Consider the following 18,161-nt stretch of genomic DNA (forward strand, 5'->3'; position numbering starts at 1 on the left):
TTCATAGACTCTGCCTTCTCACGAGCTAAACGTAATTTCTTCTCTCCCAAACTTTCTACTCCTGGGAACTCGGGAACTCTTCTGTCCTCTGCCTTCCCTACATTTCCGGTCTTTCTAATCTCAACAATTCTCTCCGTCCCTTAGACATCAAGCTTACTTTCCGCCAGACTAACACTCTTCGCACTAATCTCGTTCATACCTCTCCTCCCTCTACAGATTTTCCTGGTGTCTACTCTATTTCTTGCTCCTCCTGTCCTCTTCAATACTTTGGAGAAACTGGCCGATCTCTTTCTGACAGACTTAGGAAGCACAAAAATAGTGTTAGGCTTGCCAACACTAACAATGCTCTTTTCTATCACGTCAGAGATCACAGTCATCCTATTGACTGGTCTTCTGCTAAAACTGTCTTCCCTACTTCCAACTTTAACAGTTGCCATCGGGTTGAATCCTCTCTAATACACAACTTTCCTTGTATGAATCTTAGTCGTGGCTTCGTCTCTGTAGATGCCTTCCTCTCCCACTACATAGTAAAATGCTCCAAACTTCAAGACACCCGTGACTTAACCTGATTCCTCATTTTTTCTTCTTCTCCCTCTTCCCCTTTCCTCTTTCCTATTTTCGTCTTTCTTCTGTCGTGTATTTCTGTTCCTTCATTATTTATTTCATCACTTCCCCTTCCCCCGACCTGTGCACTTGCTTTCCCTCTGTGGGCACCTAGCTCCCTTGCAGTGCTCCCCTTTCTTTATATTTGACTGGCTCCTCCTCCTTAGTTCCCCACTACCACTACCACTACCACCACCTCTTCCTGCCTATATATAGCTGTCCTGCTCCACTTCTGGTTAGTGTGACTTTGTAAATGGTCCAAGTCGGACCGAAACGTCGTAAGCTCCTCTCTTCTATGTGCGGGTTATTTGTGTAGAGTTCATTTCTTTTAAAATGGTTATTAACCCTTAAACTGTCCAAACGTAGATCTACGTTCACATGCGTAGCGCTCCAACCTTGATTTTCCCCATTTGAAAGCATGTAAAAAAAAAAAACGTAGATCTACGCTCCGAGTCCCCCGCACGTGGACGTAGATCTACGTTTGGACAGTTTAAGGGTTAAATTGTTTTAGGTGTTAATTGTTTTTTTTTTTTTCTTTTTTTGTAGTTTTAACTTTGATATTACTAAAAAGAATTTAAAGGATGTACTTCATATTTTTTAACTAGTAGAGAAAGATGTTTCTGACTCAGATTTTCTTTTATAGTTTCTCTTGCATCCTATTACTTTATACTTGATAGTTTTTTTTTTTTTTTTTTTTTTATAAAAGTATAACCTCATTGTCTCCATTTCTCAAGTTTTGTCTTTTGTTTAACTATTAAGGTTACAGTGTGATTTTGTAAATAGTCCAAGATGGACTGAAACGGTGTAATTTTCAATATGTGCAGGTTATTTGTGTATTGTTCCAGTCACGGTATTGTGCCTTTTTGTTCTTCACCTCTAATCATGAACATTCTGAACGAAGCAGACAGAAAAATAGTTGTCGCAACCTTTCTAAAACCTGTGACCTCTTTAGAAGGAAAAAACAATAACCATTACACAGAAGCTGGTACAGTATATTGTATTTATAATATTCCATGTGGTGGTTACTACAATATTTATGTGAGGAAAAAATTGTCAGGAACTTAAGTATACATAACAAGAATAAGGAAGCAGCCCAAACTGATAACAGGAACAATGTGCATGTCCAATATAGAAATTCACTCCTCCATCTGACAAGATTTTCCAAATCAAAATTTGTAATAAAAGAATGGAAAAATGCAAAAGAAATGGCACTGCAACAGCTCTCATCAAGACATCAAAGAGAACCAAGGCAGTTTCCAATAGACAAAACCTCTAGATATAAATAATCAACCAGGTATACTGCCAAAAACTACTGACCACTATTACCAGCACTGCTGAATGTGCAAGTGTCTCAAAAGGTACCCACCATGGGCCAATAAGCTTCTCTAATATTTTCTTATTACCCCTAAGTGTGCATGTAGTCGTGTTAAAGTTTCCGATTGCTATCTGGGTGTTAGTATCGATTATAACTTGTCGGTAATTCCATACCGTCTACCATTACAAGATTTCCTAACTTAATGCTCATGTATTACAATAAATAAATATTATGTACATACTGTTATTATTCATAATTTAGCAACAACCATTTTAACAAATACGTGGAAGAAAAACATACTATCATACAGTTAAAACTGGAATACTGCATGTGTGTGTGTGTGTGTGTGTATATATATATAGTACTTCACATTTTATATTCTGAAAGTTTTTATAACTACTTACAATAAAGAAATGCAACTACACTAAAAATTTTTGTGTGCACCCTTCAAAGGGAACAGGTAGGAAGTGCCTAGATGTTCGAAGTCTCTTGATCGAAGGTCTTGGAGCTGCTCTCCCATTCCCTGAATCAAGTATTAATTGCCTCCCAGTCACTCGGTTGAATGCTTTCCCACTAATCAGTGCTGTAATTGTTTGAAACTTGAAATCCTTGAACTGGTCCATCATGCAGTTACCAAGTATATTATGTAGACACTGTCTTGCATCTGAAAACTTCCACTATCCTCCCTGAAACAAAGTATTTTGAATAAAAATCATATATCCCAAATGCACTACTGCCTTTGTAATATGAAAGAGTTCTATGAACTGTTTTACATGGTAAGGTTCTAAGAGCCCTTTTTATACCCTTAGAGCAAGCAGCAAATTCTAAAACTCACCTTGTTGCAAGTCCTTTAAATGTGGCTGAAGTTGAGATCTCTTTCTGGTAACTGCCTTAATTTAATGGAGCCATCAGCACCACATGAGAATAGTCTGTTGTTAGTATCCAGCTGCAGTTGGGTTACACCTTGACTCAAATTCTTGAAGAGGGATGAACGGGAATGTTCTCCAGGCAAATTGTAGATTAAATTGTGTATGGAAAGACCCCAAACCTACAAACCAAAAATCAGTACTTTATCATATTCACCTCTTTCCACCAAGGCAAGGTAACTTAAAGGAAGAAACACACTCACCATTACTCATTCAATAGCAGTGTTTAAGGCACTATGGTGTAGTAATTAAGGAAGCAAAGTTCCTTAACTAGTGTTTAAGGCACTAAGGTGTAATTAGGGAAGCAAAGGAAACTAAACTAACATGCACACCTGAAATGCACAGTATAGAATAATCCTCAAATCAGATACTGACATTCACTTATCAATTAAAGTTTATGAACATTTTTAAATCCAAATACTTGCTTTACTTTGTGTGGTATGAATATGCAAAGAATTTAAAGCATAGAAATTAAAAGGCAATGTGAAGTTACCAAGAGTATAATTCACAGAGCTGAAGATGGGTTACTGAGATGGTTTGGGCATTTAGATGGACAAGGAACAGGTTGATGAAGAGGATGTATAAATAGGGTGGAAAATAGAAGGGAAAAGGGTCACCACAGAAATGGTTGGAAGGGTGGGATACAAGAAGCATTGAGTTTCATGGGCTTGAGCATCTAGCAGACTTGTAAGAGCATGTTAGACGGAAGTGAATGGAAATAAGTGATTTTCAATGGACATGCTGTGGGCGTGTGAACAATGTAATTTATGAAAGGATTCTGAGAAACCAGTTAACCGGACTTGAGTCTTGGAGGTCCTTTCCTGCCTCCAAGGGATGTTGTAGTCAGAGGTGTATGGTAATTGTATTATCAACATAAGTCTAGAAAGACAGTGACCGAATGAATGTTGGTGAATTTTTTTTTTCCTTTGGAGTCGCCTGCCTCGGCAGGAGACGCCTGTTGTGTAAAAATTAATGTTTTCTTCATAACTATAATCTCTAACATAATTAAATTCACACTTTCCTCTCAACAATTTGCAAATATTCTTTGTCCAAATGCTAATTATTTATATTTCTAGCAAATGCATTACTCTTTAGACAATTATAGTTTCAGTGTATTTATAAAAGACATGAGGAATGACAGGTTTGCAGGTAATGTTATAAATAGTCTGTGCTTTAATATAGGCTCAATGGCTGTAATATCTTACCTTGATGTCTCCATCAGCAGATCCAGTACAGAAGAATTCTTCACTCTGATCCAGAGCCATACATTTAATGGCTGCGTCATGTGCCTAGAAATTTATCATATAAACACAAGCTTATCAGAATATTAAAAACTCTAAATGCTACAAGTGAAATGTTTCTTCTTGCCTTTAGTATAAATACTGGTACAGTTATATACTTAAACTCGCAAAACCATAAGATGGAAAAACACTGAAAGTCTGATCCTTCTCACACCCAACCATTCCCACTGATATATGTATTTGTCTAATGTTTTTCTTCTTGAAACAAATCAAGATATTAGCTTAATGATGTTGCTTGACAGATCGTTTCATTCATCTACAACTTTACTGCCACTGCAAAAGTCACCTGTTTCTTTATACACACGTTTAATAACCGATTCTGGGAAAAAGTGAAAGATGGAGATTAAAGTTTTGTTTCTTAAAAACTATGCTCAGTAATAATAAGAAGAGGGAAGAGAAAATATTGTGCTAACCAAATTGTCAACCAAGAATTAGCTCCAACAGGCAGACAGATTTTCTTTATAAATCTCCAAGTGAAACATCTTAATAAAGTGCCTATTCTTGAGAATTTAATGAAGGTTAGGTTCATCCTTTCCACTATTCTTACATTTGCAACATAGGTGGGGTGGAATCCAACCACAGCCCCAAGAGTATTCTACCTATCTTTGTGGTATGGTAGATTTACTGAAGGGTATTTACTCCTGACAACGTGTGACTTGTTAATGTTTAAAGTTTTGCCTGTACTAAACATACCTAAGTGTAGTTTTACATTTCTGATGAGAAAATATCATACCTGAAACTTGTGTCTCAGAGTCCGCTGTCTAACATCAAAGATGCAGACAGTACCTTTCTTGCCAGCTGAAAGAATCACTTGGTGCTGAGGGGCAAACAGCAATGCTGAGGCACCACTTTCATGACAATTCCAAGCTGTCAAAGAAAAGGAATACTATCAAAGGAGGAAGATAACATTTTTTTTCTTTCTTGTTTTGACAGTTTCTTGGGGGGAGAGGGGGGAGAGGAGGGGAGAGGGGGGAGCAGGTGAAATGCATACTGCATTAAGTGAATCCTTAAAATATATTTAATAAATCAAAGAGGACATATTCTACAATACTACAGGAGCATTACACTGTTTTTCAACAAGCACACTAACCAGTTACCCTGCATCTCTTCATAAAAGTTACCTTGCAAACACAACGTTGCATCTGTTGAAAACCACTTTCTTCCATTCACTCCTATCTAACATGCCTACACAACCTAAATGCTCAAAACCCTGAAACTCTAAACCTCCTTGATCTCCTCCCTCCAACCTTTCCTAGGACTACCTTACCTCTCCCACCTTCTACCCCAGATTCATACAACCTCTTCATAATCCTCTCCCTCTTCATCCTCTCTACATGCCCAAAATACCTTAACATTCCCTCCCCAGCCCTCTTAATTACACCTTTGGTGACCCCACATCTTTTAATCCTTTCAGTAGCCATCACATAGAATTACATAATTGAAGCCAGGGTCCCTCAAGTAGTTCTTAGTCATGAGCTCAGTTTACTTAATTGAAGCCAGGGTCCCTCAAGTAGTTCTTAGTCATGAGCTCAGTTTACTTAATTGAAGCCAGGGTCCCTCAAGTAGTTCTTAGTCATGAGCTCAGTTTACTTAATTGAAGCCAGGGTCCCTCAAGTAGTTCTTAGTCATGAGCTCAGTTTACTTAATTGAAGCCAGGGTCCCTCAAGTAGTTCTTAGTCATGAGCTCAGTTTACTTAATTGAAGCCAGGGTCCCTCAAGTAGTTCTTAGTCATGAGCTCAGTTTACTTAATTGAAGCCAGGGTCCCTCAAGTAGTTCTTAGTCATGAGCTCAGTTTACTTAATTGAAGCCAGGGTCCCTCAAGTAGTTCTTAGTCATGAGCTCAGTTTACTTAATTGAAGCCAGGGTCCCTCAAGTAGTTCTTAGTCATGAGCTCAGTTTACTTAATTGAAGCCAGGGTCCCTCAAGTAGTTCTTAGTCATGAGCTCAGTTTACTTAATTGAAGCCAGGGTCCCTCAAGTAGTTCTTAGTCATGAGCTCAGTTTACTTAAAAGTTGTGAGTGGTAAATTTTGGCCTAAATATGAAAGAATGGGTCTTTGTGGTGATTGTTTACCTTTGATGAGTTCCAAGAGTTTTTCTACTCATGGAGCCTGGCCTTGGGCCAAGCTTGTCTGGCATTTGCTAGGTTAACCAGGCTTTTGCTGCTAGTGGTCTGCTGGCACACATATCCATCACAGCCTGGTTGATCTGGCACCTGCTAAAGATACTTGTCCAGTTTCCTCTTGAAGACTTCTACACTTGTTCCAACAGTGTTCCTGATATCGTCTGGTAAGATGTTGAGCCTGGGTCCACGCATGTTGGTATAATGTTTGCTTATGGGGCCCACAGCACCCCTGCTTTTCACTGTGTTTATTTTACACTTTCTTCCATATCTCACACTCCTGTATGCTGTTATGGCAGTGGGCAGGTTTGAGACCAGACCCTCAAGTACATATGTACTTTCCAGGTACTGTATATAATATCATGCATCTCTCTCTCATCTGCTCCAATGAGTACAAATTCCCAGTAATGTAAATGCTTTATTGGGTCTATGCAGGCCATAAATGATCTCTGTATCTGTTCCAGCTCTGATATCCCTCCTGCCCTGAATGGGGCCCTTAACACTGAACAAGTTCCCATTATCTACCCAGTCATCTTCCTGGCTGTTGCGACATTTGCTTTGTGTTCTTTGAAAGAAAGGTCCGCCAACATAATTACTCCTAGGTCTTTCATGTGTGCACAGCATAAAAATCCAATCCCATGCAGTGCATGATCGGAAAAGCAAAACTCTGACCATGTGTTTGGTTTAAAACAGTGACTTTGAGGTGTTTTCTAGGATGGTTTTTATGGCTTTCTTGGCTGTTTCTTAGCATCATTCGATAGAATGGAAGACATAATACTGAAATAAAGACATTTTGTTTAGTTTCAGGACTGGAAGCAGCTTGATATGGTTCAAAGTAGCTGAAATATTCAAGTTTGGCAATTTTCCTGAGGAAAGACAAGGCCCTCCCTACACCTCTCGGTCTGTTTTGTGGATTTAATAGGCCTGATTCAATAATTGGGATGTCATAAACCTTGAACAATCATTCCTGGTTGTATTTTATTAACCGGGAAAGAGAAATCTTCTATTTTTGTGAGATTATGAATTCAAAATGGATGGCACATGGCTTGGCGATGTAATTAATGAACAGAGGAAATGTTTTAGTGCTAGGAATGTCTACACTGTTTATTTTGCACATTTACCTGTACCTCACCCCCCCCACCCCCACCCCCCACACACACACCCACACCCACCCACCCACACCCACCAGTTTCAAAATCATCATCTTCAACTTTCTAGTAACTGAATACAGAAAGAGTTACTAGCCTGTTGCTCCCAGCATTTTTATCAGCTTTTATGACACACATGGCTTGTGGGAGGGGGAGGGGGGAAGAATTCTAGCCCACAATTCTTAAGGTAAGCAGGTTACATTAGTTTAAACCAACCAAGCCAGTATGTGGCTCCCACAGTTTAAAGAATTCGGACTGCAGATTAGTGAGGTTGGGTGAAGCACAGACTGGATGGAAAACAACCCCACAGAATAGGTGAGGTTTGAACCCATGGTGAGTGAATCTTAAAACACCACAGTTTGTTTGCAACTGTGTTATTACAATTTTGTGAGTCATGATGGATGGAAAAGTTGTCTTAATCTCACTCCCACCAACTTTTCTCCATGATCTACAAACAAAACAGGGGACAGGTTTCAGGGACTCGAGTACAAATTGACTTTTACCCTGATCTATACATATTATTAAAAAACTGGATAGCATGCAACCCATTTATCAATATTCATGCAAGCTTGCTAATTCAGTTTAATTACAGCATTTATTGTAACACATGCACACAGATACATTAAAAAGCTGGTTTATAATTTATGATACAGGTATTTGTTATGAAATAGTAGTGTATGATTTAGTGCAACAATGCACTTGAATGAGAAGAAAGTTTGTTGCACATTACAGACATAGCTCAGCAAATACTCACATACAACATTAGCTTTCCTCTGTGGCAGTAATGTATCCCAGAGAGCTACATTACGATGTTCTGATGACTGTCCAGCTGTAGCAAGGAGACTTGACGACCCCACAAACACAAAGTCACTTCCATGCTTGTTGTGGCACTGGTGTGTCTGACAATGACCAATAATAACAAGTAATAATCTTAGTGTCAAGAGATATTAATGTGCAGGGTAAGAACATTAGTGTACATGCATGGAAAAATATAAGCCATGAGAGCTCTACCAATGTATTAAAAATAAAATTCTTGTTTTCAAAACATTATGAAAGTTGTGCATATAAGCTCTGAAAGGAATTATCAACAGTAATGTGAAAAGTTGAGACACAAACACTTAAGTCAGTGTGAAGTGGGTCTTTGGCACAGGTCGAAATAAACACTCCTAATCTTTTTTCTTTTTTTTCTAATTTCTGTCCCCTTATGGGTTTCAGATCCCAACTCCTCCCATTAAAGGAACAAAAAAAGTGAAGACTAAACATTAAATGAATAAAAGTGAGGGGTATGTGAAGACTAAACATTAACTCTCTCACTGTCCAGATCTGAAACTTTTTCATAATGTCCAAGAATTTTCAACAAAAATTTATATTTTTTCTTATGAAATGGTAGAGAATCTTTTTCTGAAGGTAATAAAGGAGAAAGTATGAAATCTTATGGAAAAGTGATGAAATTACACTTTTGCAAATTTTGCTGCATCAGCAATATTTATGCATTGATTCCTATTTTAGGCCAATTACTACACTGTTCCAGTCAAGCAAATTCTTAGCTATTTCACTAGTATGTCTTCCAGTTTATTGACTAAGCACAAGAAATCACCCAATCAACTATTTCAACTACCCAATAAAGTGATTAGAAAATGGTACGTAATTTGGTCAATTTCATAAATTTCAAAATATTCCAGTTGCAAAATAGAGACCAGAATAAACATTGAAGACATTCTGGCACTAAAATAACATTTCATCTGTATATCAGTTACATTCCCAGGCTTTACACATGAATTCCATTTTGTTTTTTTATTCACACAAAAATAGATGATTCTCTTATGCAAATGATATTAGTGCATTTCTGAATGCATATTAAACCTACCAGTTGGATGTGTATTGGACAAGTGACATGATTTGTTAGCTCTTGAATTTTTTTTTTTTTTAACAAGTCAGCCGTCTCCCAACGAGGCAGGGTGACCCAAAAAAGAAAGAAAATCCCCAAAAAGAAAATACTTTCATCATCATTCAACACTTTCACCTCACTCACACATAATCACTGTTTTTGTAGAGGTGCTCAGAACACAACAGCTTAGAAGTACAGTATAAAGATACACAACATATCCCTCCAAACTGCCAATATCCCAAACCCCTCCTTTAAAGTGCAGACATTGTACTTCCCATTTCCAGGACTCAAGTCCAGCTATATAAAAATAACTGGTTTCCCTGAATCCCTTCACTAAATATTACCCTGATCACACTCCAACAGCTCGTCAGGTCCCAAATACCATTCATCTCCATTCACTCCTATCGAACACGCTCACACTACTTTGAACTCAATTCAAGCTATTTTCAACCCTGAAACCAATCAAAATCATTTCTGTTTCTGTAATATATCTTCATTCTATAAAATGAGACCAGGAAACTGAGAATACAACCAGAAAAACCATACAAACATAGACTGTAAAGTTGGTGTTTTAAACAGAAAACATGGTCACAGTTTTCTTTTTTTCCTCATTATGCACTACATGCTGCAGGATTTTTTTAAATGGTGCACATTTATCACATAGACCCATTCTCTCATATCTAGGCCTAAATTTACTGCTCATAGCTTATCTGAGTGAGCTGAGCTCATGGCGTAGTGTCACAGCACAGGAGTGAAAGGGTTCAAGGAACAAAAGTGAGGGTATGTAAAGACTAAACACAAGTTTACATTACTATTTTTTTTATATCACACTAAGTCAGATGACTGTGAAACAAAAACCTGTAACTGTTTTGCATGATGGTAGGATTGCTGGTTTTCTTTTTCTGTCTCATAAACACGCTAAGATAACAGGGATATCTTGCTACTCCTACTTACACTTTGGTCACACTTCACAGACACGCACATGCATATATATATATACATACATCTAGGTTTTTCTCCCTTTTCTACATAGCTCTTGTTCTTTTTTATTTCTTCTATTGTCCATGGGGAAGTGGAAAAGAATCTTTCCTCCGTAAGCCATGCGTGTCGTATGAGGCGACTAAAATGCCGGGAGCAATGGGCTAGTAACCCCTTCTCCTGTATACAATTACTAAAAAAGAGAAGAAGGAAAAATTTTATAAAACTGGGTTGCTTAAATGTGCGTGGATGTAGTGCGGATGACAAGAAACAGATGATTGCTGATGTTATGAATGAAAAGAAGTTGGATGTCCTGGCCCTAAGCGAAACAAAGCTGAAAGGGGTAGGAGAGTTTCAGTGGGGGGAAATAAATGGGATTAAATCTGGAGTATCTGAGAGAGTTAGAGCAAAGGAAGGGGTAGCAGTAATGTTAAATGATCAGTTATGGAAGGAGAAAAGAGAATATGAATGTGTAAATTCAAGAATTATGTGGATTAAAGTAAAGGTTGGATGCGAGAAGTGGGTCATAATAAGCGTGTATGCACCTGGAGAAGAGAGGAATGCAGAGGAGAGAGAGAGATTTTGGGAGATGTTAAGTGAATGTATAGGAGCCTTTGAACCAAGTGAGAGAGTAATTGTGGTAGGGGACTTGAATGCTAAAGTAGGAGAAACTTTTAGAGAGGGTGTGGTAGGTAAGTTTGGGGTGCCAGGTGTAAATGATAATGGGAGCCCTTTGATTGAACTTTGTATAGAAAGGGGTTTAGTTATAGGTAATACATATTTTAAGAAAAAGAGGATAAATAAGTATACAAGATATGATGTAGGGCGAAATGACAGTAGTTTGTTGGATTATGTATTGGTAGATAAAAGACTGTTGAGTAGACTTCAGGATGTACATGTTTATAGAGGGGCCACAGATATATCAGATCACTTTCTAGTTGTAGCTACACTGAGAGTAAAAGATAGATGGGATACAAGGAGAATAGAAGCATCAGGGAAGAGAGAGGTGAAGGTTTATAAACTAAAAGAGGAGGCAGTTAGGGTAAGATATAAACAGCTATTGGAGGATAGATGGGCTAATGAGAGCATAGGCAATGGGGTCGAAGAGGTATGGGGTAGGTTTAAAAATGTAGTGTTAGAGTGTTCAGCAGAAGTTTGTGGTTACAGGAAAGTGGGTGCAGGAGGGAAGAGGAGCGATTGGTGGAATGATGATGTAAAGAGAGTAGTAAGGGAGAAAAAGTTAGCATATGAGAAGTTTTTACAAAGTAGAAGTGATGCAAGGAGGGAAGAGTATATGGAGAAAAAGAGAGAAGTTAAGAGAGTGGTGAAGCAATGTAAAAAGAGAGCAAATGAGAGAGTGGGTGAGATGTTATCAACAAATTTTGTTGAAAATAAGAAAAAGTTTTGGAGTGAGATTAACAAGTTAAGAAAGCCTAGAGAACAAATGGATTTGTCAGTTAAAAATAGGAGAGGAGAGTTATTAAATGGAGAGTTAGAGGTATTGGGAAGATGGAGGGAATATTTTGAGGAATTGTTAAATGTTGATGAAGATAGGGAAGCTGTGATTTCGTGTATAGGGCAAGGAGGAATAACATCTTGTAGGAGTGAGGAAGAGCCAGTTGTGAGTGTGGGGGAAGTTCGTGAGGCAGTAGGTAAAATGAAAGGGGGTAAGGCAGCCGGGATTGATGGGATAAAGATAGAAATGTTAAAAGCAGGTGGGGATATAGTTTTGGAGTGGTTGGTGCAATTATTTAATAAATGTATGGAAGAGGGTAAGGTACCTAGGGATTGGCAGAGAGCATGCATAGTTCCTTTGTATAAAGGCAAAGGGGACAAAAGAGAGTGCAAAAATTATAGGGGGATAAGTCTGTTGAGTGTACCTGGTAAAGTGTATGGTAGAGTTATAATTGAAAGAATTAAGAGTAAGACGGAGAATAGGATAGCAGATGAACAAGGAGGCTTTAGGAAAGGTAGGGGGTGTGTGGACCAGGTGTTTACAGTGAAACATATAAGTGAACAGTATTTAGATAAGGCTAAAGAGGTCTTTGTGGCATTTATGGATTTGGAAAAGGCGTATGACAGGGTGGATAGGGGGGCAATGTGGCAGATGTTGCAAGTGTATGGTGTAGGAGGTAGGTTACTGAAAGCAGTGAAGAGTTTTTACGAGGATAGTGAGGCTCAAGTTAGAGTATGTAGGAAAGAGGGAAATTTTTTCCCAGTAAAAGTAGGCCTTAGACAAGGATGTGTGATGTCACCGTGGTTTTTTTTTTATTTTTTTTTTTTATTATCACACCGGCCGATTCCCACCAAGGCAGGGTGGCCCGAAAAAGAAAAACTTTCACCATCATTCACTCCATCACTGTCTTGCCAGAAGGGTGCTTTACACTACAGTTTTTAAACTGCAACATTAACACCCCTCCTTCAGAGTGCAGGCACTGTACTTCCCATCTCCAGGACTCAAGTCCGGCCTGCCGGTTTCCCTGAATCCCTTCATAAATGTTACTTTGCTCACACTCCAACAGCACGTCAAGTATTAAAAACCATTTGTCTCCATTCACTCCTATCAAACACGCTCACGCATGCCTGCTGGAAGTCCAAGCCCCTCGCACACAAAACCTCCTTTACCCCCTCCCTCCAACCCTTCCTAGGCCGACCCCTACCCCGCCTTCCTTCCACTACAGACTGATACACTCTTGAAGTCATTCTGTTTCGCTCCATTCTCTCTACATGTCCGAACCACCTCAACAACCCTTCCTCAGCCCTCTGGACAACAGTTTTGGTAATCCCGCACCTCCTCCTAACTTCCAAACTACGAATTCTCTGCATTATATTCACACCACACATTGCCCTCAGACATGACATCTCCACTGCCTCCAGCCTTCTCCTCGCTGCAACATTCATCACCCACGCTTCACACCCATATAAGAGCGTTGGTAAAACTATACTCTCATACATTCCCCTCTTTGCCTCCAAGGACAAAGTTCTTTGTCTCCACAGACTCCTAAGTGCACCACTCACTCTTTTTCCCTCATCAATTCTATGATTCACCTCATCTTTCATAGACCCATCCGCTGACACGTCCACTCCCAAATATCTGAATACGTTCACCTCCTCCATACTCTCTCCCTCCAATCTGATATTCAATCTTTCATCACCTAATCTTTTTGTTATCCTCATAACCTTACTCTTTCCTGTATTCACCTTTAATTTTCTTCTTTTGCACACCCTACCAAATTCATCTACCAATCTCTGCAACTTCTCTTCAGAATCTCCCAAGAGCACAGTGTCATCAGCAAAGAGCAGCTGTGACAACTCCCACTTTGTGTGTGATTCTTTATCTTTTAACTCCACGCCTCTTGACAAGACCCTCGCATTTACTTCTCTTACAACCCCATCTATAAATATATTAAACAACCACGGTGACATCACACATCCTTGTCTAAGGCCTACTTTTACTGGGAAAAAATTTCCCTCTTTCCTACATACTCTAACTTGAGCCTCACTATCCTCGTAAAAACTCTTCACTGCTTTCAGTAACCTACCTCCTACACCATACACTTGCAACATCTGCCACATTGCCCCCCTATCCACCCTGTCATACGCCTTTTCCAAATCCATAAATGCCACAAAGACCTCTTTAGCCTTATCTAAATACTGTTCACTTATATGTTTCACTGTAAACACCTGGTCCACACACCCCCTACCTTTCCTAAAGCCTCCTTGTTCATCTGCTATCCTATTCTTCGTCTTACTCTTAATTCTTTCAATTATAACTCTACCATACACTTTACCAGGTACACTCAAGAGACTTATCCCCCTATAATTTTTGCACTCTCTTTTATCCCCTTTGCCTTTATACAAAGGAACTATGCATGCTCTCTGCCAATCCCTAGGTACCTTACCCTCTTCCATACATTTATTAAATAATTGCACCAACCACTCCAAAACTATATCCCCACCTGCTTTTAACATTTCTATCTTTATCCCATCAATCCCGGCTGCCTTACCCCCTTTCATTTTACCTACTGCCTCACGAACTTCCCCCACACTCACAACTGGCTCTTCCTCACTCCTACAAGATGTTATTCCTCCTTGCCCTATACACGAAATCACAGCTTCCCTATCTTCATCAACATTTAACAATTCCTCAAAATATTCCTTCCATCTTCCCAATACCTCTAACTCTCCATTTAATAACTCTCCTCTCCTATTTTTAACTGACAAATCCATTTGTTCTCTAGGCTTTCTTAACTTGTTAATCTCACTCCAAAACTTTTTCTTATTTTCAACAAAATTTGTTGATAACATCTCACCCACTCTCTCATTTGCTCTCTTTTTACATTGCTTCACCACTCTCTTAACTTCTCTCTTTTTCTCCATATACTCTTCCCTTCTTGCATCACTTCTACTTTGTAAAAACTTCTCATATGCTAACTTTTTCTCCCTTACTACTCTCTTTACATCATCATTCCACCAATCGCTCCTCTTCCCTCCTGCACCCACTTTCCTGTAACCACAAACTTCTGCTGAACACTCTAACACTACATTTTTAAACCTACCCCATACCTCTTCGACCCCATTGCCTATGCTCTCATTAGCCCATCTATCCTCCAATAGCTGTTTATATCTTACCCTAACTGCCTCCTCTTTTAGTTTATAAACCTTCACCTCTCTCTTCCCTGATGCTTCTATTCTCCTTGTATCCCATCTACCTTTTACTCTCAGTGTAGCTACAACTAGAAAGTGATCTGATATATCTGTGGCCCCTCTATAAACATGTACATCCTGAAGTCTACTCAACAGTCTTTTATCTACCAATACATAATCCAACAAACTACTGTCATTTCGCCCTACATCATATCGTGTATACTTATTTATCCTCTTTTTCTTAAAATATGTATTACCTATAACTAAACCCCTTTCTATACAAAGTTCAATCAAAGGGCTCCCATTATCATTTACACCTGGCACCCCAAACTTACCTACCACACCCTCTCTAAAAGTTTCTCCTACTTTAGCATTCAAGTCCCCTACCACAATTACTCTCTCACTTGGTTCAAAGGCTCCTATACATTCACTTAACATCTCCCAAAATCTCTCTCTCTCCTCTGCATTCCTCTCTTCTCCAGGTGCATACACGCTTATTATGACCCACTTCTCGCATCCAACCTTTACTTTAATCCACATAATTCTTGAATTTACACATTCATATTCTCTTTTCTCCTTCCATAACTGATCATTTAACATTACTGCTACCCCTTCCTTTGCTCTAACTCTCTCAGATACTCCAGATTTAATCCCATTTATTTCCCCCCACTGAAATTCTCCTACCCCCTTCAGCTTTGTTTCGCTTAGGGCCAGGACATCCAACTTCTTTTCATTCATAACATCAGCAATCATCTGTTTCTTGTCATCCGCACTACATCCACGCACATTTAAGCAACCCAGTTTTATAAAGTTTTTCTTCTTCTCTTTTTTAGTAATTGTATACAGGAGAAGGGGTTACTAGCCCATTGCTCCCGGCATTTTAGTCGCCTCATACGACACGCATGGCTTACGGAGGAAAGATTCTTTTCCACTTCCCCATGGACAATAGAAGAAATAAAAAAGAACAAGAGCTATTTAGATGTCACCGTGGTTGTTTAATATATTTATAGATGGGGTTGTAAGAGAAGTAAATGCGAGGGTCTTGGCAAGAGGCGTGGAGTTAAAAGATAAAGAATCACACACAAAGTGGGAGTTGTCACAGCTGCTCTTTGCTGATGACACTGTGCTCTTGGGAGATTCTGAAGAGAAGTTGCAGAGATTGGTGGATGAATTTGGTAGGGTGTGCAAAAGAAGAAAATTAAAGGTGAATACAGGAAAGAGTAAGGTTATGAGGATAACAAAAAGATTAGGTGATGAAAGATTGAATATCAGATTGGAGGGAGAGAGTATGGAGGAGGTGAACGTATTCAGATATTTGGGAGTGGACGTGTCAGCGGATGGGTCTATGAAAGATGAGGTGAATCATAGAATTGATGAGGGAAAAAGAGTGAGTGGTGCACTTAGGAGTCTGTGGAGACAAAGAACTTTGTCCTTGGAGGCAAAGAGGGGAATGTATGAGAGTATAGTTTTACCAACGCTCTTATATGGGTGTGAAGCGTGGGTGATGAATGTTGCAGCGAGGAGAAGGCTGGAGGCAGTGGAGATGTCATGTCTGAGGGCAATGTGTGGTGTGAATATAATGCAGAGAATTCGTAGTTTGGAAGTTAGGAGGAGGTGCGGGATTACCAAAACTGTTGTCCAGAGGGCTGAGGAAGGGTTGTTGAGGTGGTTCGGACATGTAGAGAGAATGGAGCGAAACAGAATGACTTCAAGAGTGTATCAGTCTGTAGTGGAAGGAAGGCGGGGTAGGGGTCGGCCTAGGAAGGGTTGGAGGGAGGGGGTAAAGGAGGTTTTGTGTGCGAGGGGCTTGGACTTCCAGCAGGCATGCGTGAGCGTGTTTGATAGGAGTGAATGGAGACAAATGGTTTTTAATACTTGACGTGCTGTTGGAGTGTGAGCAAAGTAACATTTATGAAGGGATTCAGGGAAACCGGCAGGCCGGACTTGAGTCCTGGAGATGGGAAGTACAGTGCCTGCACTCTGAAGGAGGGGTGTTAATGTTGCAGTTTAAAAACTGTAGTGTAAAGCACCCTTCTGGCAAGACAGTGATGGAGTGAATGATGGTGAAAGTTTTTCTTTTTCGGGCCACCCTGCCTTGGTGGGAATCGGCCAGTGTGATAATAATAACAAATAACTAAGTCAGAATGTCAAAAATAAAATAAACAATATTGTATGGTTAATTTATATGCAAATGCAATACAAAATTCACAAGAATTATTCTACAATATGATATTACCTGGATATATGACAATAATCCAACAATGGTGGTATACAGAAAAAAATATTTCATGTATATGTACAATATTTCACCAATTAGGAGATTATCAAATATGAAAAAGGTTCCTGGCTATATGCATTTTTATGGTATTTCAGAGGAAAATTGAAAATATATAAATTACTTACATAGAAAGGTTTGTTGACTTGTGATGCCAGTCCCAGCTGGTACAGAGACAAGTTTCCATCACCATCAATGACTCCAAACTTGTTACCTTGCTGGTTGAACTGCACTCTGGCCACCTTAGCAAACGTGCCACCCGGACGAGGTCGAGCTACAACTGCACTATGGTGCCACTCTCTAACAACCACAGAGCCATCCTGACACCCTAGCAGGTCTACAAGATAATATGCCTCGTGTATTAAGCAGTAGCAAAACCATAATTTAGCAAATAAAAACACAGCCTTAGCAGGGCACTGTATGTTGGTTTACAAAACAAAATGGATAAGGTATCTCCCTGGAAAACAAAAATAATGCAAATAACTACAGACTGATTTTTTATTACAATAACTTTAGACACAATTTATTTAAAAATGGGCAAAATGTAGGAGTTTAAGGCTTTATTTTTGGTTAATAATGCAGAAATGCATTATGTAAAGCAGCAGTAGTTGACACTATACTGATAAGAGTATTATGTCATTGAGGAAAACCTGATCAAGAAGTAATCATGGCCTAAAATAAATTAATAAAAATGTACATCTTGGAGGAAAACTAGAAGAGACAGTCAGATATGCAGATGACTGAACAATGATAGCAACAACTTGACAAAACTAGAAGAGACAGTCAGATATGCAGATGACTGAACAATGATAGCAACAACTCAACAAAACTAGAAAAGTCTATGAAATGTCTAAACATTACGGAATAAAGGCAAGTGCAGTATACTACTTAAAATGAAAGCCATTAGTTTGTCCACAAAGTAAAAAGCACAAGTGAAAACTGAAGACATAGATGACATG

General features: G+C 39.1%; 1 protein-coding gene across 10 annotated transcripts in view; it reads right to left on the minus strand.

The window, feature by feature from the left end:
* Positions 1–1,066: 1,066 nt before the first annotated feature.
* Rbcn-3A (rabconnectin-3 alpha) overlaps positions 1,067–18,161 on the minus strand; it is a 237,540-nt gene continuing 220,445 nt past the window's right edge. For all 10 annotated transcript variants that reach the window (XM_070098327.1, XM_070098328.1, XM_070098325.1 and 7 more), the window contains 6 exons: positions 17,331–17,539; positions 8,169–8,313; positions 4,879–5,012; positions 4,050–4,133; positions 2,754–2,966; positions 1,067–2,604 (listed from right to left, as the gene is read on the minus strand). In XM_070098327.1, the coding sequence (XP_069954428.1) occupies positions 2,769–2,966; positions 4,050–4,133; positions 4,879–5,012; positions 8,169–8,313; positions 17,331–17,539 (770 nt within the window). In that variant the 3' untranslated portion in view covers positions 1,067–2,604; positions 2,754–2,768. The remainder of the gene's footprint in view (positions 2,605–2,753; positions 2,967–4,049; positions 4,134–4,878; positions 5,013–8,168; positions 8,314–17,330; positions 17,540–18,161) is intronic.

The sequence above is a fragment of the Cherax quadricarinatus genome, chromosome 62 (assembly GCF_038502225.1).
Source record: "Cherax quadricarinatus isolate ZL_2023a chromosome 62, ASM3850222v1, whole genome shotgun sequence".
Classification (NCBI taxonomy): domain Eukaryota; kingdom Metazoa; phylum Arthropoda; class Malacostraca; order Decapoda; family Parastacidae; genus Cherax; species Cherax quadricarinatus.